The sequence below is a fragment of the Vombatus ursinus genome, unplaced genomic scaffold (genome assembly GCF_900497805.2).
Source record: "Vombatus ursinus unplaced genomic scaffold, bare-nosed wombat genome assembly UNPS02015255.1, whole genome shotgun sequence".
In the NCBI taxonomy this organism is placed as follows: Eukaryota; Metazoa; Chordata; class Mammalia; order Diprotodontia; family Vombatidae; genus Vombatus; species Vombatus ursinus.
In genome coordinates this window covers 36,067,262-36,092,786 of record NW_020955033.1, presented here as the reverse complement: position 1 = coordinate 36,092,786, position 25,525 = coordinate 36,067,262, and the positions used below count along the sequence as shown (strand labels likewise).

General features: G+C 40.1%; 1 protein-coding gene across 2 annotated transcripts in view; it reads right to left on the bottom strand.

Annotated features, from left to right (window-relative positions):
- The window catches only part of LOC114031891 (microtubule cross-linking factor 1-like), a 170,441-nt gene that overhangs the window by 10,209 nt on the left and 134,707 nt on the right, over positions 1 to 25,525 (bottom strand). For both annotated transcript variants that reach the window (XM_027847087.1, XM_027847086.1), the window contains 4 exons: positions 24,368 to 24,625; positions 12,947 to 13,246; positions 7,853 to 7,884; positions 3,138 to 4,698 (listed from right to left, as the gene is read on the bottom strand). In XM_027847087.1, the coding sequence (XP_027702888.1) occupies positions 3,138 to 4,698; positions 7,853 to 7,884; positions 12,947 to 13,246; positions 24,368 to 24,625 (2,151 nt within the window). The remainder of the gene's footprint in view (positions 1 to 3,137; positions 4,699 to 7,852; positions 7,885 to 12,946; positions 13,247 to 24,367; positions 24,626 to 25,525) is intronic.

Genomic DNA, 25,525 nt, shown 5'->3' with positions numbered 1-25,525 from the left:
TGAGTGAGTGTAAGTGGGAGAATGTGGCAATAGAATGCTCACGGCACATCAGGTAAAGTTTTGGGGGGCAAGGTGGCATTGTGGTTAGAGAGCTAGCCTTGAAATCAGAAAGTCCTGGGTTCAAGACCAGCCTCTGACATGTGCAAACTGTGTGACCCTAGACAAGTCCCCTAACCTCTCAGTGCCCTGGGTAAACTTCTAAGGCTTGAAGCTGTAGGACATTAAGCTGTAGGAAGTTCCCTAGAGCAATGAAAGCATAGGTTCAAACCACATAACTTGAGAAACATCATAAATACAAGGGAAAACTATTCACAACAGACATTAGACAAATAGGTAGAAACTGGAAAAGAGAAATGCCACAAAGATCTACTAAGGAGAAGAGCAGTGCTACTCCAGAGTGGTCAGACTTTCTAGGGCTGTGAGCGGCTCATGAAAAGATAATGGAAATCCCTTGGCAAACTACTCTGGGGATCTCACCTTCAAACCCTATTACTGAGAAAAAAGTCAATTGTCTGAGGAGACCAGAAAAGGAATGGGTGGACGGATGTGAGAGACTCACCATTTGTAAGGGGTAAATAGAATGAAGAGAGGGCATAGTGGTAAAAATAATGGAATTATTAAACTAACAAGAGAGGAAGAGATTAATTGAATGGAATATTGAGGTGGTTTTTTTTTTTTAACAGCTAGAATGAGCAAATAGTAAGAGATACTTGTTAAGGATTAACCAGTAAGCCAAAGTGTGGATCTGGTTTTCCAGCTAGCCATATATTTTTTCCATCTATAGTTCTTAGAATTTTTTTTCCAACCCATTTGCTTACCAATGCAAATGGCAAATTAGCACTAGAGGCCTAAGTAGGGAGCAGGTGATCAAGAATGTCAACGGACCATCTTTAATGACAGCAGGTCATAAATGTTTCATGGATTCAGAAAACTATTGGTTTACATCTGGATCTTATGTACTTGAGAATGGTGATTGAGAGTTCACAGATCCCTGTGAAATGAAGTCAAATACGACCAGGAAGCACCTTACACTAGCTTCCATTTGGTTATATAAGCAAACCTCAGCTTTAAAGATTACCCACCACACCCAAATTCACTGCTTAGTTAATTGTTTAGAATTCAAGATGCATTTTCCCATAAAACAGTGCAGATGAAATCACAATTAAGTTATTCAACTTAACTTAATCCAGGGCCTAGCCCAAAGGTATACTTTCTAGATTATCCTAGAAACCCAACCATTATTTATAACAGTGCTTCAATGGGAAAAATTAGCTGTGGCACTTGGTAAGAAGGGAACCTGGTAGTCCTAGGAAAATGTTTTCCCCTCTGCCTACCATGATATCTGAGGTAGCCACCCAACCTAGAACAAGAAGGAAGAAGGATGGCATAAATGCTACTACGTGTGGGATGTTTCAAAGTCCAGTGGTCAGCTGTCACAGTAGAATTGCCCTAGGATGCCAAGTATACAAAATATTAATTTACTTATTTCTTCTACATTTATTAAGTGCCTACTGTGTGAAAGGCACTAGGAATACAAAAATGCAAAATGACATAGTCCCTGCCCTCAAGGAGCTTACATTCTAATAGTGGGATAATATAAGTACACAATTCTGATACAAGTTAGAATGAGACATGTGCATAGGAGAAGCCAAACACAGAAAGAAAAGAGAAATGGGCAAAAAAAAAAAAAATCACTACTCGCCAGGGGAGCAGGTAAGGCTTCATGGAGTACATGGCAACTGAAAGGGCCCTTGAAGAAAGGGAAGGACTTTAGAAGGTAGAGATGTGGAATAAATTCATTTAATTAGTTCTAAAGGGTCAAGATACTGTTAACCCAATATACCCTTTAATTCACTTATTATAAATCACTACAGTCCATATTGTTATATAGCAACTCATTCTCTGAAAACAAAACAAAACAAAACAAAACTATAAGGTAGGTTTTATTTTTGTTTGCTGACACCAATCCTATGATAAGGTTCTGTTTTATTCCTCTAGCTACAGAAACAGGGATAGTAAATTTCTTTTCAAAGTTGACATGTAAATACATCCCACGCCAAGAATGGTTTTGTGCACTGTTGCATATATGAAAGGAGAGAAGACGCCTGATTGGCAGACGGGATTCTGAACCTTACCTGCATAAGGGACTGAATGAATTGGTTCCATACACTGTTTGGGAGAAACACATGGATAGGGGATACTCCAAGGAGGCAGGGGAGAGAGAAAAAGACTTTGAAACAGTGGTCATTGGTGGGAATCCAGTCCCTTTATTTTCCTGAATTGGCTTGAAATTCTAGAGACTGATGAGAATGGACCTCCTCTGGGTGAGATAGTTCTCTCTCTCTTAGTTTGAGGTGAGATCTTATCTCACACCTTAGTGGAAGAACTCATTTATTTTTGTGTATTTTTTTTTTGGTATATTCTAATCTGTTCACCTTCTCTGATTTGCTTGAATAAATGGGGTTTATTCAATAACCATTCTCTGTAATGACATTTTGTATTACTAATAAGAGAATCAGAGGCCTAGAGAGATTAATTAACATGTCCAAGGTTGCATAGTTAGTATGGGGTTAGGATTATAATCTAAGCCTTTTTATCTTGGTTCCTTCAGAAAGAAGAAGAGAGTATCTGATATTCTAGTATACACATTGACAGCAACTTCACAACTTAACCAAAAGGAGTCAATCCCAAATCTGTGGTGTAAAGAACAGAGTCAGTTTTCATATACACATTTACCGCCAGGAAAAAAAAAAAAGAACCTTAGTTTACCATATTGATGTACACAGTGATATATGATGACCCTAAATGAAAGTCCTTAGTAAAATAAGCAGGTGTCATTGGCATATGACTGATAGGGCATCTTGGGCCAATCCATATTTTCATTGGCTCCCAGAAGGAAACAATATGACAACTTCTCTTGAAATAGCTCCTGGTTTACCTTTCTCCCAATTCCCTCTTCCCTAAGTCAGACACCTCCCCATCCCACAACTCTGCAGTTCCCCTTAACTTCTTAAATCCAAATGACTTTGTATAGTCCAGAGCTCAAGCTATATCAACCCTTTAGCAGAAAAAAAGCCAAAGGGTAGGAGCTTAGGATACAAAGACAGCGAACCAAGGGAGGGAAAGGTGCTCATTACCTCAATGGACCCTGGTTCAGCTTTGATCATTTCTCCCATGTTGCTGTCACTATTAAGACTTGGGGGGCTATAGGCAGCCTGTCTCCTCTCTTCCTTTAAGGCATGCTCCCAGAGTTTCTTGTTCAGGATCCTGGCAGTATTTTCAGTCAGCGTGTGGCCGGGAGGAGCAGATAAGTCCTGTCTCACAGGTGTACCTTCCCCACCTTCTTCTCTGGATGTCTCGGTGCCAGCCCCACTGGGGCTAGGTGACCTTCCCCTGGAACTTGTGCCTGTTTCCTGACCCGGGCCCAGATCCGGGCGGGGTTCAGCTGAGCGAGATCGGCTGCCGGCTCTGATTCCCTTCTGGAGGGGATCATGTACCACCGGAGTGTGATCAATAATGTTGAACAGGCTGGAGAGTCCATCATTGATGGTTGTATGCACAGGGCTCTCCCTTGTGGTAGTTGAGCGGGCCCAGGCAGATTCACTATAGCCCTTTTGGGGTGTCCCTGGCAGGGTCCGATTATTTGGCTGGTCAGCTTTGGGGAGACTCTTCCTCTGTAGCTTAGGTGAGCCATACTTGGGGGAGCAGCATGTGCGTTCGAATTTGGCCTGCACCTTCTCAATGGCAGGGGCTACCTGCCGGCTCCGGAGGTTCCTGGAGGGGGATGACACAGGAGTGGTACCACCTCCTGCCTTTGGTGTGAGACACTTGTGGGGACTGCTGGTGATGCTTCCACCACGCAGGGTTTCAGTCTGTAGGCCAACATTCATGGTCTGGGTGGTCTGTGTCCCTTTTGTCTTGCATCCGTTGGTCTGACAGGCCATATCCTTGAATTGGGGCTTTGTGGGGCTAGAGTGGATAGCATTCCTGACAGAGAAGGCAACCTCTTTCATGTCATCACTCATGTTCTTGGACATCTCAAGGCCATGTAGGGAGGAGGAGGAAAAACCCATGGCAGTGCAAACAGGGCCTTCCATGGAGTGGAATCCACCCTCCAAGTTGTCTCTGTGGTGCCCTGGGTGTTCACAGGGCCACCTGCCAAATGCATGCTCATGGGAGGTGCCTTTTGCCTCCCCCATGCTCCCTTTGGCTTTGTTCACAGAGAGCAACAAGTCAGGGTCTGCCTGGCTCTTCTCCTCGTTGCCTGCCATCACTGAACTATCAAACCTTCGGACTGCTGGTGGGCTATGAAACACATGCACCCCCATTTTGTCGGCAATGACGTGGCTCTTCAAAGGCTGCTTCTGGCAGTGCTCTGGGCTGGTCGTGGTGTTGGTGGTCATGGTGACACTTGTGGTAAGGTACCACGATGACCCGGGGACATCGTTCCCTGACCTCCCCCCCTCGGTCCTTTCTGCCCAGGAATCTGGTGGCTTCTCGGCCAACCCATTCCTGTGGCTCTGGGGTGGAGTATAGTCCCAGTTCTTGTTAAATTCCTCAATGTACTTCAGGTCATCAGGGGACAAGGGAGGAGTGATGTCCTCCTTGTGGTTGGCAGAAGGCATGGCCTTTTCTGGCAGGAAGGGAGAAATGTCCATCAGGCGCTGGAACTCAGACATGGAGGACACTGAAACTGCCCTGAGGAAAGCAGAAAAGAAGAGATCATAAACCCGCCACACATCCTGCTAGATACAGTTCTGGCACGGTGAAAGGAAAGCGGACCCTTGTCATTCTTTTTGCTCCCCCTTTGTAGATGGAACTTCCCTTTCCTAAAGAGCACTCTTAATGCTTGTGGCATACTTCCTTGTTTGATGGTGCTTTTCAGGCATCAGCTGATCCCACAGGGTGTTTTCATGGACCCTGGTATAATTCTAGAAATGTTCAGGTGGCTTTGCGTTAGTCAGAACTTAACACAACCGACTCTCCCCTGTGACAAAAGGCAAGATTGCATGGAATATTTTGATTCATAAATAATATCCCTGAATCTCATTTCAGTCGACCGTTTCAACTTCCCCACCGAGCCCTGTACTCTCTTATCTGTTGGCTCCTAGCCGTTCTCTGGTGGAGTTCTCAACAAGCCATGAAAGTCCCCCAAACTAGACAGCAAAAGGAAAAATGACAAGTAGAGGCTACTCTACCTGTTTAATAATCTACAAATATCTTTACTACAAAAATCTACATATTGACTCATGGCCCAAAAGGCCCCTTCTCCTTTTGCTGGCCATGCCCACTGTGTACTATGGCTGCCCAATTCACTAGACAAAAAGAACACATTGGTGGCAAACATACAGAGCATTCTGCCTTTCTTCTCCCTGCCCTCCCCCAGCATAAATTATTCTGAAAGCACACACAGAGACACACGAAAGATATGGAGAGAAAGTCAGAGCTTACTCAAGCCTACCCAATTTCTCTTAGGCTTCTTCTGTCAGATATCTTTAAGGTTTCATGATATGTGATACTTTAGTGCCTCCCCTCAGGTAAATTGCCTGTCATTGTATGGAACAGAAATGGGCAATTAATGGCTATGACACCGGCCACTCCAGTGACTCTGTGAGAGCTCCAGCAGCCCCTGGGCTTTCTCCCCTACATACACCTTCAGACTAGTCCATGATGCTTGGAGTGTATCTGTGGGAAAGGGTGGATGATTGACTTTGGAGTCTACTTCAGTCCCAGAGGAATTTCTTTATCTCTAAAATGAATGGGTTGAGCTGAATGATCTTAGGTGCCTTCCAACTCTTATTTTCCATGAGTCTACAATTCCCTGGATTCTATGGTTTCAGGAACATTCCTTAACAGCTAACCAGAGACTTAAATACCTCTGGGTAAATCTCTGATCTGGGACTCATCTTCCCAGGGGAAATGGAACCCCAGAGAGCTCATCTACCTAAAATTCTTCCTCAGTGGGAATAATTGACCATGACTGGTTTGGACCAGTTATCTTGCCATGGTCTTATATGTCTTTCCTCTATAATTGTGAAATTTTTACTTTCAGATTCAGTACATGAGGGCAGCCAGCTAACTCAGGTCCTACTAACACTATTTCTCCTCCGAGTTTTTTTGTCTAAGGAAAAGTGAAAAGGATGAAATGATCCTCCCTCCTGGGTACCATTTTATCATTCCAATCTAGATATGATGGTCAGTGTTTATTTTTGCATCAGTTTGAATAATAGCTAATAAGCACTTGGAGTAATTGATTGCTACTGGTAATCAGTGCTTAAAATAAGAGAAAAAAGGGAGGTGGTATGGCTTTATCGACAGGTACAATCCTTTAAGGCAAGCACGCCGAAAGTTATGAGGAAGGAGGAGGCTGAAACCTTGTCCTCTATTCTTCCTGGCTCACTTCTAACTCCACTCCCCAAATACAAACAATAGGTTCAGTACCACATGAGTTACTAGAATCCTTTGCCTTCTAAGGAGCTAAAAATGGTCTTATGGTGGTTTAGTCAAGCCTCAGTCTTTCCCATATTTCTTTGAGGTGAGGTAACAAGTAACAAGTTAAAGCACTAATCAGTTAAGTTCCTACTCTCAGAGTTGACAGTGGCACAGACTAGATAGAATCATGATGGAGGGTGGTGGTACTGGCAAGGATTAGAGCATGGATAGATATTGAGGACAGAGGGTAGGGTGAGAGGGGATAGGTAGAAGCTGTAAGGTGGCAAAAATTGTAATCTTTTCTCCCATGAGAGAAAACAGGAAAGGTTAAAGGCAGGAATTAACTCCAATTTAAGCGCCGAGGGTTGAGACTGCAATGAGGATGCAAAGGAAGTAAACTATGAGGGAAAGTGCAGATTTGAGAGAGAATGCAAGGTCAGCAGCCGATGAAATGTAGTTTAAAGAGGTCCAGGGGCTACAATCCAATGACCTCCAAGGTCCCTTTCAACCCTATAAGTCTGTGACTCTGAGAGTAGGGGAAGAAGTGAGGTAACAATAATTGACGAGTCAAATTTCACAGGAGAATCCAGGATGAGGGGAGCTAGAAATGTCAACATGACCTGACAAAGACTTTCATTTAGTACCAAAGCATCTACTTTTATAGAACGAAAGAAAGGGTTGGAAGAAAGGTAGAGAGGGACTGGATAAAAAGAGAATGGGGGAGAAAAACATAGTACACAGAAGAGGAAAGTTTCTTAAGTTACTTTATCACCTCACAGGCTTAGAGCTGGAAGGGACCTTAGAGATGAAGTCTCACCCTTTCATTTGGCAAATGAGAAAAATGAAAGCCAAAGAGGCTGGCTCATTTGCCCAAGGTCAAAGAAGCAGTAAGATGCAAAGCCAGGATCTGAACCCAGGTCCTCTTCCTCTGATTTAAGGGAAAATAAATCCAGTGCTCATTCCAGTGTACCATGGCCACTATTTCCTTTATGATTTCCTCAAGAGAGATGACCAGTAATTCTTAAAATAAAAACTTTTCATACAAGTTTTTAACTGGATGAAACATCTCGCAGCAGACAGTTCCTTACATTTGTTTTATATTGAGAAGGGACACACTATCATGAATTTAACTTTCAAGTAATCATTTAACGAGACTCCTATTTGCATTATACATATAAAATTATAACACAATTTAGGTAAATGTCAAACCAAAGGCCAATCCTTGATGTAACCATGTTTGATCTTTGTTATTCGTGATCAATGACATCATATTAATGAAACATGATAAAACCTGATCACATTTGTTTTTTTCATAATCATCAAAAGGGGGCTAGGCTACTACAAAAGGGGTGAAGTACATCAATCACTAAGAAATTCAGTTCAGGCCTACTTTAGCTAATGTGATTTGCATTCACCTTACCTTTGAAGATTTCCTTTGTAGCTATCTTCTTCCTGTAAGAAAAACAAAACAAAACAAAACGAAACAGATAAATCCGATTTTGGCTGCTTCAGTCTGTGGCTTCTATCATGAGAAAATACCTGATTAAAAAACACTTTAAACAAAGTAGAGAGAAGGGAGGGGGGGGGGGGGGAGAGCTACAGGTATGGAATGTTGAATGCATTTTCAGATAAGGTCCCTTGTACTGTTAGTCTTTGTTAGTTTGTTATAGTAAGTATTTGTTAGTGAATTGTTTTGTTCTGTTACCCTCTCACAGGGTAAGGATAATCTAAAAATATATTGAAAAATAAAACACGTCAAAAATATTTTTAGAAAATGAAAACACACCTTATTGGTACATAGCAGGTAAGGGGGGACAGGACATATGTCAGGAGGAAGTGTTGGCCAGAGAAATGCAGAGAAACATTGTAATAAAAATACTACAGATTCTAAAAGGGGTACTGGTATAGCAAGAATGGAGATGATAATAGGATAAGGAGATAGGGAAGCTGGCTGTAACTACTGTCACAGGGAAGGTTAGTTCTTCCATGCTCCTGTAAAGGGGCCTAAAAATAATACCATATATCAATAATAATGGCATTTTATAGTTTTCAAAGAGGCAGTTATTAGACAGTGCAGTGCAGTGACTAGAGTGCTCAGCCTGGAGTCAGGAAGACCTGAGTTTAAATCCAGCTTCAGATGCTCACTAGCTACATGACCTTTGGCAAGTCATTTAACCTAGGTCAGCCTCAGTTTCCTCCGCTATAAAATGGAGATAATAATAGCATCCATCTCCCATGGTTTTTGTGAGGATAAAGGAGATAATATTTGTAAAGATCTATGCAAATGCTAACTATTATTATCTCTGACTCACACTTTCCTTTTCTGTATGAAGAGTAAAACCTGTAGTACTTATACAAGATTGTTGTGAGGTTAAAATGAGATGATGTAATCTCAGCATTTTGCAAAGCACCATATGAAGGTCATTGATTATTATTATTATTAGCCACATTCTCTATAAACTTTGGTTTTAACTGAAATTTCTTCTCAAGGCTGTCTTTAGAATCCCAAGCTTCATTCAGGGCCTAACTCAAAGTACCGCCTCCTACATAAGACTTCTGATTTCCTCCGATTGTTGGTACTCTCTTCCCCAACTTACCTTTTACCTTTTATTTACTTTGTTTTTTTTTTTTACTTACTTTTATTTACTTATATGTTTCCTCCACTACAATGTAAACTCCCTGTAGGAGACTGAGAACTGTCTTTATTTTTTTGTATTTCTAGTGTCCAACACAGCACCTGGTATAGAGTAGGCATTGAATAAATGCTTGTTGATTGAATTAATTCATTAATTCATTTTCCTCCTGGGAGAGTTGCCATTAGCTCAGAAGTACAAGGAAGCACAGGCCCCTTTAGCAGAGGTGGTGCTAAAACACAAAGCTCCTAAATCCCTATCTGGATCTCTTTTCACTAAATTATCCTATGATCCCCATCTGTAATCTCAGCAAAATGGACACTTCCTCCAGTGGTGAAGATTAACAATACACCTTCAAGTGTCCCTATGGGGCCTTGTCAAGTCCTCCACAAGGTAGGGGGGAAGGGTGTATCCTATACATTGAGGACCTTTTCCTAGATCTCTGGGCTATATGGCTGGCTATCCATAGGCCTTGATCTCCTACACTGCCGATCAGGCATTCAATTATTCCTCCAACACACCATTTCCCTACATTCCAACAAAGGAACTCTTTGACATTTACTCGATGGGTTCCATTAAACGTGTGGGAGGCTGCCTGACAGATGAAACAGCTGTTATAATGGTTCCTTAGTAACAATTCCTTTAATCCATCCTTTAAACTCAATGTCTCAACTGCTTGAGTGAAAGGTATAACTAGGAGAATTCAAGTAATGCAGTGTTAAGAACATTTCAGGATATGGTGGGACTCAATCTACTTGGCCCAAGTATTATAACTACTAAATTCAAAAAGCTTCCCTCTCTCCTGTCTTCCCATAAAACATCTATGACAACCAAGGTACACTGGCACCATTCTGTCCCAAGAGGATAAATATAGGATTTAATTCAAACATCTACTTTAGTTTTCCAGGGGTCGAATTCTTTCTTACTTACATAATACAACAATTTTTAAAATGCATTATTATCTAGTGACATTTTCAAATTCTCTGTATGAAGACTTTTTAAAAGCATTTTTTCCTTTCAGTTATTAGATTTTTAGAATGAGAACGTTTTTCTGTGATTTAAAGAATATGGATTTTCTAGCTTTTTTTCCTTCCTCTTCTGAAATTTACTGAGCATATTCATATTTGGAAACAACTCAATTTGATTCAACATTTATTAAGTACCTACTATGTGCCTCAATTTATTGTGGGTGAGGAGGATACAACAAGTATACACATAAGTAGAGCTGAAGGAAAATTGAGAAACTTACTCAAGAGGAGGACCTTAGATGGCTTAATGGAGATAGAAGCACTTGAGCTGAGACTTAGGGGAAAGCAAGCATTCTGAGATTTGGAGGTGAAATGGGAATGTATTGAAGGCATGAGAGGGATGGTTGATGTACATAAAGACCAGAGATGGGTGATAGGGTTCAGGGAACAATTCAATTAGCAGTCTGGTTGACTGAATTACAGAGAATACAAGATGGCAATATGGAATATGAGAAGGTGGGATCCAGATTTTGAGTGTGGTAAATGCTAACCTCAGAAGTTCTCATTTTATTTTATAGGCAATGTGAAACCATTGAAGGGTTTTAAGGAAGGGACTGACAAGGTCAGACCTGTACATTGGGAAGATTCTTTTGGCAGCTATGTGAAGGGATAGTGGATTGGTGAGGGGGACACCAGAAAGAGGGAAACCAATTAGAAAGGTATTTTAGTGGTCCAAATGAGGGGTGTTGAAGGTCAAAACTATTGTGGAGTTAGGAAGAGAAAGGGACAGACATGACATATGAAGCAACTGATTGGATTGGGAGAGGAGATGGAGAAAAAGAGTCAAAGAGATGAACTCTGGTGATTCTTGGTGACTGGGGAAGCTTTTGGAATAATCCTAATTCTAAGTGACAGGTCTAGCTACTTGTAAATCTGACAGTCAAATCTACAGTCTCCTTATTCCTTCCCACATTGCCCATGAATAAGCCCATGTCTCCTTTGTCCTTAAAAAACCTTTGTTAGCTTTGTGACCCTGGGCAAATCACTTAACCCCCATCGCCTCACCAAAAAGCAAAACAAACAAACAAACAACAACAAAAAAACTTTGCTTGATCCTACTATCTCCACTAGATATCATTCTAAATCTCTCTTCCCCTTCTTGGATAAACTCTTTGAGAAAGTGATCTATACTTGGTGCCTCCATTTCCTATATTCTTTCTTAAAGTACCTACAATCTGACTTCTGGCCATTCAACTGAAATTGCTTTCTCCAAAGTTACCAGATCTAATGGCCATTTCTCAATCCTGATCCTTTCTGACCTCTCTGGAAGGAAGAAAACAAGCATTTTTTAAGTGATTACTGTATGCCAGACTCTGTTCTAAACACTGGGAAGACAAATACAAGCCAAAAGAAAATCAGACGCTGCCCTCAGAGAGCTTACACTCAAAAGGGAAAGGACAACCCACAAAAGGAAACATAGAAGGGGGGGCATCTCAATCTCATTTTATCCAAAGAAGAACTTTGAACCTCTTCTCCCAACCCCTTCTTCTTTTGACCTATGCTATTACTGTCCAGGCCATCACTAATCCCCCCAGTTACTCAGGCTCACAACCTTGGTGACATCCATAACTTCTTACCTTACTCACCCTATATATCTAATCTGTTGCTGTCTCAACATTTCTTCCTTTACACCATCTCTAGTTACATCTTCTTTCCATTTGCTCAGCTACCATCCCAATTCAGGTCCTTATTATCTCTCATCTAGAGTTCTAATTGTTCTGCTTGTCTTGTTTCTGAGGCAGCCCATTTAGTTTTGGGACAGCTTTCATTGCTAACAGTTTTTCCTTTAGAATCTGGAGTTCAAGGGGGCATCGGGGATCATGTAATTCAACTGTCTTAATTGACATATGAGGAAAATGAAGCCTAAAGAGGCTAATTAGATTAATCTCATCTTCCACATTAGATTGTGAGTTTTTTCCTTTTCTTTTGAGGCAATTGGGGTTAAGTGACTTGCCCAGGGTCACATAGCTAGTAAGTGCCAAAGGCCCGATTTGAACTCAGGTCCTCCAGACTCCAGAGCCGGCGCTCTATCCACTGCACCACCTAGTCCCCCTTGCTTTTCTTTGCAATTCTCAGCACTCCCAAGGTCATCGAGTAATAGCACCTTACATTTAAATAGTCCTTTAAAGTTTGCAAAATGCTTTACGTATAATCTTATTTAAGCACAATTGTGTGAAATAGATGTTATTATTATTCCCATTTTGCAGATGAGGAAATTAAGGCTAAGAGAGTGTAAATGACTTGCCTAGAGTCATATAGCTAGTAATATCTGAGTTAGGATTTGAACTCGGATTTTCCTGACCTTGTATCCAGTATTTTATTCACTGTAACACTTATCTGCTTCACTAGTACATTAATTGCAGACCCAAGTCTCTCCACTCTAAGTGTAGCACACTTTCTTTTACACCATGTGTCTCATATGGGTGGATAGAATGTTTTTTTTTTCCCTCGAATCAGAGATCTGCCTTAGGGTCTGGATTATTTGAATAGCTCCTATCTGGACTTTTAAATATCTAGACATCTTGTGTATGTAGCAAAGATTAGAACCAGTGCCAGTGACAATACTGACAAATGTGGCATCTATTCTCATAAGAGACTTCACCTTTAGTAGAAAATAAAATGGGTCTATCTGGGAGAAACTAAATAGTGGTGACATTGGCATGGACAACAACATGGCCAGGAGTGATGACATGGAAATGTAACCACCTATTCTCCTGCCCCATTATCCCTTTTCTTTCATTTATCTTTTATCTTGACACTTTCTGCTGTGGGAAAGGACCGTGTTCCATTATTGCTTAATTATGCTTACTTCGTTAGTGAGCAATTAAAAAATAGAGAGAATATAAGGATTACTTCATGCAGGCAAGCGATAAACTTCTCTCGTGCCCCTTTCCGCGGCTGGGGGTCATCGGGCTCATCGTCCAAGGCCAACGCATCCAAGAAGATGTTCTCTGTGGCAGAGCATCGGTCTGTCTGCTTCAACTTCGACAGCGTCTGGTCTTCAAACTGCATCTGGTCTGGATCGGAGTAAGACCAGCTTCCCATTGAACGAGGCATATGATGACTCCCTTGGTTGGAAAATACACGGATGCTGACTTCTTTCGAGTCCCTAAAGAAACTGTCATTTCCAAAGAAGCTCATTCCATCCTGTAGCTTAAAATGTAAAGAAGAGAAGGTCAGTACAGATTGTGCATCAGCTGCCTTTATAGCGGATTGTCTCTTTCTCACAATTGAATTTTATTTGGACTGATTCCATAGGATGTTAGGACACTATAATAGTCCTTCTTTCCCCTTCTCTCCTACCCATTCTCCACTCCACCCCTCCCCCACTGAGTGCCAAACTTATATTCATTTTAAAAATTCACCTGGTGCACATCCAGAGGAAAGAACTAACAGTGTCTGAATGTAGATCAAAGCATACTGTTTTCACTTTTTTTGTAGTTTTTTTTCCTTTTGTCCTGTTTCTCTTTTCACAACATGACTAATATGGAAATATGTTTTACATGATTGCACATATATAACCTATATCAAATTGCTTACTGTCTTAGGGAGGAAGGAGAAAATTTGGAAATAAAATGAATGTTAAAAATTGTCTTTACATGTAATTGGAAAAAAATGAAATGCTATTTAAAAGAAAAAAATAGAAAAGACACAGGGAAAAAATAAAATTCATCTGGTCCCAACAATTTAATTTGGATTTTAGTATCTATAGTTACACCTTCATTTATGAGGCCTCCCTACTTCTTTCTTTTTTTGCCTCTGTGTCAATAGGTTTTGAGAACTGGAGTATCTGCTGATAACACAAATAACTTAAGAGTCACCTTGTATTAACACCCAAGCAACAAAACCAAAAGATTTTTAAAAGGAAAATTAGCATGATTGTCAACTCTTTATTATTTATGCTAAAGACAGGTAATAGAGGTACTGGAAGTTTAAAAAAATCATTTATCCAGACAAGGTTTGGAATAAGTCTATTTATTTTCCCTAATTATGTTTACTTAAAATAAATGCTGGCATAGTGGATAGAAAAGTCTCTTCCTTGGTCTCACAAAAGATCTGGGTTCAAGTGTTGATACACGTACTGTGTGAACCTGGGCAAGTTAAAGTATCCCGCATATTCTCAGATTCGAAGTTGCAAAGAAGGTGCTGCAGGTTCAGTACAAAAAGAAAGTCAATGCTAAAAATAATTTGCCTTTCCCAAGCACCTGCTGCCTGAATAGTCAGGGGAGATAAGGAAATGGTGGGAAGCAGCTACACTCACATGAAAATTCTGTCCCAAGTGATTGGCAAGGTAGATAATAGAGACCTGACAATCCAGGAAGGACTATTAAGTGAGGACATTACTTGAAGACGCAACAACCTAAATTTATCAGAACTCAGACATCCAAATGAGTGCAAAAAGGTCACCTACTTATTCTAATGATGCTACCACCATTTTTGGAACTTCTCTTTAGGAACTGCCCGAGGGTCAATGAGGCACAAAAGAAGAACCTCGGCCTCAATACGTAGAGAAAGTTATACCTTGATTTTGGCCCAAGGTGGGTCATCTACCTTTTTCACTAGATTTGGCCCTTCATGATTTTTGGACATTTCAAAAAACCAAATGCACCTTCAAAGGATGAAGTCTCCCACCCTAAGGACATATGAAAGAATGTAACACAGCTTCTAAAGGCAATACTCAAAGCAGAGTTCCCCAAGTATTTTGAATGGAAGCCTCACTGAAATAATTTTTTTGTACAAGGTGTCAGAAAGCTATCTGGATGTGGAGTCAGAAGGCCTAGCTCTGCTACTTATACTTTGTGTGACCCTGGGCAAATTATGTAACCTCTTGCCTCAGTTTCCTTAACTGTAAACTGAGGGGATTGGACTTGATGACACTGAAGGTCCTTTCTATTTTAAAATCTATGTTCTTGTGACTCTATGATATTGACTGTTGTTAAGGGGACGTGACTCATTTGGATGTATACATTTTGGTGTGCTGGTCCAAATAGTTGTCTCCTGATTTTACAGTCACACCTGACATAGATGACCTGATTCCTCATTTGTCATCACATTTCTTTTAAGCACTCTTTCTGTCCTATATTTAGAGCTAGAAAACTTAACTAATACAATGTCCTCACTTCATAAATGTGAAAGCTAAAGGCTAGAAGTGTGAAGTGATTTGCTCATAGATACACATTTTGTTGTTTAGTTGTTTCAGTTGTGTCTGATTTTCCATGACCCCATTTGGGGTTTTCTTGGCAAAGATACTGGAGAGTGGTTTGCCATTTCCTTCTCCAGCTCACTTTACAGATGAGGAAACTGAGGCGAATTGAGTTAAATGACTTGCCCAGGGTCACACAACCAATCAGTGTCTGAGACCAGATTTGTACTCCAGGCCTGGCACTCTACCCACTGCGCCACCTAGCTACCCTAAATGTACATTTAGCAAATGGCAGAGCTGGAGATTTGAACCCATGTCTTTTTCATTCTAATCTATCACATTTTATCACACCATGCTTATTGTTAATTGTGGTCAATCACTATTTCTATGGCTGCCCTCTCCCACTTATCGCCTTTGAGAGGCTTAAGCAAGGGAAATAGGTCAGCGTCAAACAACAAGGAATTGTAAAAATAGGTGGGGAACTTGCTCCTAATGAAGCTTTGTTCCATTTAGAAAACTTTATAATGTTTGCTGACATTTTAATTTTGTAATTTTTGTTATTATTGCCTTTTTCTATAAATATTTATGCATGAGCAAACACTAGACCCAAGGATATTTTTACTTAACTACTTTTAATGAGTCCTTTATTGGCTGATATATTTGATAATTCTATTGGGTTGACTGCTTTTTTTTTAATAAGCAAAATATTTAAAGGACTAAAGTGACATTTAGACCCAACCCAAAGACAAAGAGGAATAAAGATTTTCAGTCATCAAATATTGAGATGCTACCAGAGAATGCTATAAATTTCCTTGGGAGCATATCAAGATTTTCAAAAGCATTTTTCACAAATTTAACTCTGTGTCCTAGTGTGCACCTCTCTATCTATTCCTGCTTGTGTGTGAAGATGGCCCATGTAAAGTCATGCAGCATCAGACAGACTTTGCTGGGGAGGGTGGGGTGGTGACTATTGAGAAGAAAGCACTTTGCAAAACCTTATGGTATTATTTTTTGTTACAGATCTTAGACAGAGAAAGGTAGCAAGGCCTCTATCCATTGATAGAGTATTGGCCTAAGTGTCAAGAAGACTTAGATTCCTGTCTCTGACATAAATTCGCCATCTGATCATGGCGAGTCAGTTTTACTCAGTGCCTCAGACAAGTCTCTCCAAGGCTATAATTAGCTGGAGAACGAACAGGTGCCAGAAGGCAAAGGGTGAGAGAGTTTCCTATTACTACGAAATCACACCAAGTGCTATTTAAATGTGACTTACTGGTTTTTTTGTTTAATTGTTATTAACATTGAAAACAAAGGTCCGAAGTATTACTACTCTTCTTCTCCCCCACCTCCCAATGTTTCCTGGTGCTATCCACTAGCCGTGTGACTCTGGATAGTCATTTCAACCTTTGTGTGCATTGGTTTCCCCACCTGCAAAATGAGGTGATTGGATGAACTGGTATGAAAGGTACCTTTCAGCCATAACAATCTCTGAGTTATCTCAGCTTATCTGCAAGCACGTGGGCTGTAGGACTGGATTACTTACTGATCTAGCTTTTACTTCTATTCTTGTCCTCCCCCTTTTTTCTTTCCCTTCCCTTTCAGTATTATCAATGCAGTGATGACCCTACTGTCCTTCACCCCGTTACAAATTCTCCTTTAAAAATTCAATTCAGGGGGCAGCTAGGTGGCACAGTGAATAAAGCTCTGGCCTTGGAGTCAGGAGGATCTGAGTTTAAATCCGGCCTCAGACTCTTGACACTTACTAGCTGTGTGACCTTGGGTAAGTCACTTAATCCCATGGTCTCATCAAAAAGCAAAAAACAAAACAAAACAAAACAAAACAACCCCCCCAATTCAATCCAATCCAAAAAATACCTACTCTGTGCTAGCTACTGGAAAAGTCACAAAATTTAAACAAGACACAGTCCTTACCCCCACTAGAGCCTATGATCTGGTAAGCTAATGACACATAAGCACACATAACTATTATATACAATAAAAAAGGCAGCATGACATAGTGGGAAAAAAGCTAGTCTTGAAGTCAAGAAGACCAGGGCTCAAGTTCTGCTCCTGACACCTGCAGGCTGTTTGACCCTGGGCAAGTCTCCTAACTTCTCAGTACCCCAGGCAACTCTCTGAGACTGTAAGTTGTAAAGCAGGCATCTACCTTCATCGGGAAAGGAAGCAACTCACTTCCAGTAACTTATGCAGGTCCAATAAGAAACCAAACAGGGTAATACGGCAGGAATGTGGTAGGAATAGGGAGGATGGGACAGATGGAAGAGATGATACGGAATTAGGATGGGCAGGCCTTCGTGGCTGATTAGATACAAGAAGTGTGAAGAGGAAGAGTCAAAAGTACCAGCAAGAAGACAAATACTTCTTTACAATTTTTCTTTAAACAATAACAAAAAAAGAAATTTTTAGATTCAGGGAACGCTGATCAATAGGCCACATGAGCATTTTTAAGCTGTCAAGGGTAAAAAAATAAAGAGAACACAGAAAAATTGATGGTATCGAGTGAGAAGGTAGGGGAAGATGATGGGAAGAAAGAGCTGGCAACCTACAACAGCAGACTGGTAAGCGTATCTTGATAGATGCGTAAAGCACAATACAAAGTAAGTACTGCTCTATGTTGAGGAACATCACTTTGGATTGGCACAGGATCTGGGTCAATCTTACCCAGAGTTTTTGTAGTCAAGGAGCTCTGTGATTTGAGCTGCTATCAAACCAACCGGCTCATTGAAATTGGTGAAGAGTGCTAGATTTGTGGATTTCTCTTCCTCTGGAAGACCATAAGGTGCTACATGACTTAAATTGCGATTCATAGGATCATAGGATCAGAGATTTAAAGCTGGGAGGATTTCAGAGGCCGTGTAATCCAACCACTCCATTTTAAAAATGAAGAAACCCAGACCCAGAGAGGTTAAGGGACTTGCTGAAAGTTGTACAGGTGGTAAGCAACAGTAAATTCCATTAAAAAATATAGCATAGCCAGTTTCTTTATGGTACACCTCAAGTACAGTTTGGGAAAATATTCAGCAACCCTGAATAGGAGCCTGGCTTTGTCTCCCATTGTTTTAAATGTTCTGCTGGTTTTGACAGTGCTGTATCTTGACTGGAGGCCTATGTTAGGACCTGCAGAAAAAAAAGCAGAACAAACACTACCAGGATCTGTGGCTCTGTCCTGCCTGGATTTCAGAAATAAAGTTGCGGAGCATAGGGCAACTTACACTTGGCCGGTACCCTTTCTGGCTCCTCAAAATTGATCAGAGTAGTGCTGGCTGGTCAGACCTACTGCTCAAGTCAAGTCAAAGTGTCTCCCTTAGAAGGAGATGGACTCCTGGTGACAACAGTAACAACTCATTATTTCAATGGCACTTTAAGATTTACAAAGTGTTTTCTTCACCATATCCCTCTGAGGCAAACAGTACAAATATTATTATGCCCATTTTATAGATGAGGAAACTGAGATTTATAGAGACGGAGTGACTTGCCTTATGGATACTACATGTGGAGTGAGTCCTTGGAAAATCAAAACCAGGTCTTGAATTTCTGATTCTAAATGGTAGTTTTCTTCTTTCTAGAGCAGTGGATCTCAAAGTGTAGTCTAGTTACCCCTGGGGTATCTGAGACCCTTCCTGGGAGTTCATGAGATCAAAACTTTTTATAATAATATTAAGATATCTTAATTTCTAATAAAGCAAATTTGTTATTGAGTTGGCTCAGTCTAATTCTTTGTGACTCCGTTTTAGGGTTTTCTTGGCAAAGATACTGGAGAGGTTTGCCATTTTCTTCTGCAGCTCATTTTATAGATGAGGAACTTATGCAAACAGGGTTAAGTGACTTGCCCAGGGTCACACAGTCAGTAAGTGTCTGAGGCTGGATTTAAACTCATGAAGATGAGTCTTCCTGATTCCAAGCCCAGTGCTCCACCCATTGTACCATCTAGCTGCCCCTAAATAGCAAATATTGATAGACATCACCAGTGGTATGCTGGAGTTGGCTCATACCAGCCTATAAGAATAAATTGTTAAAATTTTACTGTGATCATTTACACCTTGGAAACTGGCAAATAGTACAAATCAGGGCTTAATTTATTGTTTTGTTGATCTCTAAGAAAGTTCCAGAGAAAATTGTGTGTCATGTGTACATGTCCCCCCTAGAAAACTAGCTGTTACACATTTACCAGCACACTGCTGGAAATAATTCACATAAACAAAAGCTTTTTAGGGTTTTCAATAATTTTTAAGAATATAAAGGAGTTCTGTGACCAAGTTTGAGAACCACTGTTCTACACCCCACTAGCCAATAGGACTACTTTTAGTGTGGATGAGATGGGAAAACAAAGATTTGCCTTTCAATAGCACCAATGAAGTATATACATCATGGAAACTCTTTGGAATGGAGATAGACCTGTAATACTTAGGGAACTCCAGATAACAAAATTTCTTCTACCAATTCAGATCAAAATGTGCCATGCAACTTACAGTCATCAATATTTGCATAGAACATTAAGACATTAAGAGATTGGCCCACGGCCACAAAGCCAGTGTGTGTCAGAGATAGCTTTTGAACTTGGAGCTTCCTAAGTCCAAGGCTATCCCTCAAAAACACTTTACACATTACGAAGAGATTTTCAGAGACTGATCTTCATCTTGTGCAGACAGCTAATTTAAGTGCATCGTGAAAAGGAGAATTAGGTGTTCAAAGGGTTAGATGAGGATCTTAGGATCACAGATTTAGAGCTTGAAGTTACCTTAAAACTCACTGAGTCTAACCCTTCACTTTATATAAAAGGAAACCGAGCCCCAGGAGATTAAATTATTTCCCCAGGGTCATAAGCTAGTAAATGTCCATGAACCCTAGATTATAAGTCTATTAAAAAAATCTGTCTGAAATATGAGAGGAAGGCATACTAGGAGCTAACATTCATAATCAGGCTTTAGCTCTATCACCATAGACATTCATCATATAAAGTGTCTTACATGGTGCAGAAATTATGTTGGAATTTTATGACACCTGATAAGCAAGAAACATATGCTTCCAATGTGGAAAATGGATTTAGAGAGACTCTTGACCATTTGTATGAGGTTATCATATTCAAGGTTATGAGGCTTACAAAGCAATTGTGTACCCGAGCCACACATGGTTAAACGTTCCATGAAGAGTTGTTGATACGCTTCTCACTTCTCTTAGGAATGTGTGACTAAGAGTTTAATGAGTGAGCAACAAACTGGCTAATGGAATAACCTTTGCCAGCTTCCTGTTATACGTGGAATGTCCCTTTGCTGTCTTAATTTGCAAGGCTAGTTACCATGATTTTTTAAAAAATCCTACTTTCAAATGTTAAATACTTGAGGAGAAAGGACAGATTTATTTTTGTACAAAGTGCAAGCTCATTAGGAACAAATATATCTCTGAGAATAGCACTGCACTAACTGAGTTAAGGTCCATGGCCCCAGATTTAATTTCATATGTAGGTTAAGAATACATTTATATTCAAGGATGTATTACTATAAAGGGTGAAGTTCTGAGGTCACTGCCTGAATAAATGCCAATTTGGAAAGATTTCCATTTGTGTGTATTTAGTCCAACCAGGTAAACTGAACATTGGCTTCTTTCATAGACTCTTGGAGATTATAATATGTCTTTACATATGTCTTGCTGCTCTTTTTTTTATTAGGAAAAGTAAACACTCTTACATGCTTAAAAATGTGTTAGAGGTTCATGATTGTGATACATTGTCTATATTTCCCAACTCTTTCAATGTGTTGATCTCTTTTGCTGATTTTTTCTCTTTTTCTTCCTTTTTTCCTTTAAAAATATTGCTATATGGGATGACTTTCTTGGAGAGGGGACATGTGATTCTGGGAAAAAATTCTGGTGATGTTAAAAACGAAAGATAGCAATAAAATATATATTTTTCAAATTACAGAAAATTTTCTCTACAAATCTGAAAGGTGACTTGTAAAAGAAGTGCTGTGGTTGAGCCAATAAGTCATTATGGTTGCTATGGAATAGCCACTGATAATGTAAAATGGACCTGGCATTCACCATGACAACCATGTAGGTTATTTTCAGGTACAAGAAAAATTATCATCACAGGGATTGGCTCTGGCTAGACAGCCTTCTATTTGGTAACTAGTTGACCTCTTCAGGTTATAGCTGACTTAAGATAACTGAAGTTGTACATTGATAAATATTTGATTCCAAATTTTGAAAGATTAAGAGTTACTTAATCAAACAGGACTCCTTTGGGAAAGTAAAGGAGTTGGAGAGGGAAAGGATGAAATGTAAGATCAGGTGAAAAAACAAATAACTTCCTGGTAATAAAGGCTGCTTTTCACTTTTAAAAGGTTTTAAACCTTCAGCACTAATCATTGACCCACCTGGACCCAAGAGTACCAAGAGGTGTTAAGCTAAAGACTCTCCTGTTGTTGGCTTCCAAGTAAAACAGGAAATGACTTGCATTCCTTTTGATGAGGAATTGGGGAATTTGGGATGGTAGCCACATTAAACATCCGGAAGGTAGATAATAAAATCCATGAAGGACGGAGAAAGGAGTGGTGTCTAGTCTCAAACGTCCCTCTCAATCTGTACTGTCCTTGAGTTTTACTAGGGTCCCAAACAGCCTAAATCAAAAACTCCCAATCTTTCCCAGCATCTGATATATTTCTTTCAATGTTATAATTTAATATAAAAATGCCCCAAATACCTACATGCTCAAGTAAGAAACATTCATCACAAAAAGGGTAATCGCTCACGTAACAGATAGGGCATGCCAGGTAGCATAGTGAATTACGTTGGATCTGAAGACAGAAAGTCCTGAATTCTAGCCTCAGACACTTACTAGCTCTATCACCCTGGGCAAATCATTAAACCTTTCTTGGCCTCAGTCTACTCATTTGAAAAATGAGCATAATAATAGCACCTTCCTTATAGGATTGCTGTAAGGATGAAATGGGATAATATATATAAAGAAATTTGCAAACCTTAAAGTGCTATATATGAATGCTAGTTATTATTTTTTTCTGAAAATAATGACCTAAAGGAAAGCAACAAGGATAATCAACATTTCTTTGGACTCACATTTTCCAAGATTAATAACATTTCTTAAGATCTCAAGCATTTCTAAATGTGAAACACAGACACAAATAAAAAGCAGACTTTGCAAAACTAACCAGGGATGAAAGCCAAGGCTGCATTAGTTTAATTTGTGCATCATTCAAGAATGACCACTGTCACCCCAAATCAAGAGATTAGCTGCACTGCAGACACTAATGACTGGAAATGCACAAGACAGCCACATATTAGTGAAAACCTAATCTCCAATTAAGAGTTTTTTCCCCTGAATTTTTTTGGTCCAGATAAAGATTGGCTTTGGACTGTTGTCTTTTCTAACTGTGGTCATATTTGATCGCCACTCAGGGGTATGCCCAGCATGCTGGGTCATCGTGGAACAGCTTGACTTCCAGCTTTATTCAGCATTTCCTTTATTATTAGGCTACATCTGAATTCAGGCAGAAGAAATCACTGGGACTAAATTAGTTTGTTGGACTAGATGAGTTTCTTGCTTATCAGGTGTCATAAAATTCCAACATAATTTCTCCATCATGTAAGACACATTTAGAGTTTAAATTTCTCTCTCTCTGTCTCTCTCTCCCTCTCCCTTCCTTCCTTTTTTCTTTCTTTCTTTTTACCTTTGGTGTATCTGAAGGGAAAGGAGAGATATGAAGGATAAAGATGATTTTTCAACAGAATCTGAAGTGTAAACTAGGTATGAAAGAGGCCTGGATACCTCTGGTGAATTAGTCAATCATTCAAAGGCATTTTAATCAAGTATGATAGAAAGTCTGTTTGAAGGAGGAACATGATGACATTGTGGGGCTTGCATAAAACGACTGAGCTAGTTTGGAATCAAGGATTTGAGCTTCTGGTGGCTTAGTGGCAGAAGCAGCTGCTAAGAATGAATTACATGGGGTGGGAAAGAGAGCCTCAGTTTCTCTCTTAATCTTTTTATTCCTCCCCCATAATTTGGGTTAAGGAGGACCTGGTGAATTTCAGAGGGCTGTTTGCTGGCATCCTAGAGGTGTCCCTGATACAGCATCAGCAGGAAGCACTGTCTGCATTGGACAGGGAACCACCTAGACACATTGAAGAAACGAAGATGCAAGATTCTACAAGGAGCCCAGGAGACAAGATGCACCACACCTAAGGGAAATATTTTGAGCGCTAAAGCAAAAGGACTTCCAGGAGCTATCAGTTATCTCCTTTGCCATACCTAATGTAATATTGAACCCACTTTCCCTTGAATTATTTTTGTTCTTGTGGGAGAAAGTATCATAGACTTTTTGGGGGAATGTTCACTGTTCTTACTATACCACCACAGTAAATGTCCCTTTCTAAACACTAATTAGGGCATCTAGATGACACAGTGCATAGAGGACCGGACAACTCATATTCTTGAGTTCAAATCTGGCCTCAGACATTTACTAGCTATATTGGCCTAATCCTGGACAAATCACTTAATCCTCTTTATCTCAGTTTCCTCATTTGTAAAGAAAACCTCAGTCACAAAGAGTTGGATAGAACTGAAAACCCCTCAACAACAACAACAACAACAACAAACAACAAAATAGCAATGAAATAACAGTTCCATTTGCCCGAAAAAAAGAGAAAAAAAATTTTCCCAAGGTCACATGGTACCTTAGTTGGGATTCAAACCACTGCCCCTCATTGCCTTTCATAAACCATTCTGAGATGGCAAAAATCATAAAAGGACTTCGGTTTAGTTTTATTTTTGGCCCAGATTTGGGACTTCAAGATTATAGGTATCTCCACATGTGGAAATTCTATCCTCATGAATATCTTCAACTTGTAGTCTTAGAGAATCACCTGGGGCATAGAAATGTTAAGTGACTGGCTCAGGGTCAAGTACCTCCTATGTGTTCAAAGATGGGCTTAAACCCGGGTCTTCTTGCATCCAAGTCTATTCTCTGGCTGCAATACCAAACCACAACTCATCAAAGTGGTTAGGTGCTTTTTTTTTTTTCTTTCTTTGACCTCGATGTGAATTTATTTCCTTACATTCATGCATTTGTTACATCCCTATGTGGCTCTTTCCTTACCTGTTGCATCCTCCGCAGCATCTCTTTCTTTTGCTGCTCCCAGTCCTCACGCTCTTTGTCTAATCGGTCAAGAAGTTCCACTTTTTCCCTTTTCCAGTTTTTCTCATTGTGATGGACTTGCCAGCGTAGCTCCATCACCAAGCTATGACTTTCTGCAAGTAGCTTCTTGAGCTCCTCTCTCTCCCTTCGGAAAGCTCCCTTTAAATCAAAGGAGGGAGACACTTCTCCCGGATTTCTCTCAGAATTCTTTCCTTCCAGCTGTCAAAAAGACAAAGGGTAAAACAACAGTCACCCAGCCAGATTTGCCATTTGTATCATTTCTTGCACAATGCTGATTTGTACATTCTCTGTTTCTTTTCACAAAGACTTGTGACTCCATTACTGTTAATTATATATTAGTCTGAACCAAGAGACAGCAGGTTGAATAATGATAACTCGTGGTGCTTTGAGATTTTTGGACTATTTTATAAACATTGTCTAATTGAGATTAGTACCACAGGTATTCTTATCTCCATTTTATAAATGAAGAAACTGAGGCTCAGCCATAAAAGATATGCCCATGGTCACAAGCCAGTATCAGAGATGGCATCTTTCCTAACTTAAGCTCCAGTGTTCTTTCCACCACAGCACACTTGGGTATTGTAATGTAGGCAGCCAAGTGTGTTGTTTATTGTTGTTCAGTTGTTTCTGTCATGTCTGACTCTTTGTGACCTTGTTTGGGGTTTTCTTGGCAAAGATACTGGAATGGTTTGCCATTTCCTCCTCCAGCTTATTTTTACAGAAGAGAAAATTGAGGCAAACAAGGTGAAGTGACTTGCTCAGGATAAAAGCGAGTAAGTGTCTGAGGCTGGATTTGAACTCAGATCCTCCTGTCTCTAGGCCACCTAGCTGCCCCAAATGTAACAGGCTCTAGTTTGAGATGCCTAGTGTTAAGGGGCTCAAACCTTAGGCTATCTTGTGATAGAGGAAGAAAATATCTACCCATTTCTAGAACTATAGGATATAATACTAGATGGCACCTTATGGCTCATCTAGTCCAACATCTTCATTTTACATATGAAAAAACTGAGGCCCCAAATGATGAAATGTTTTTTCCAAGTCATACAGATAGCACAGCGGGACTTTCAACCCAAGGTTCCTGACTCCAAATCCAGTGCT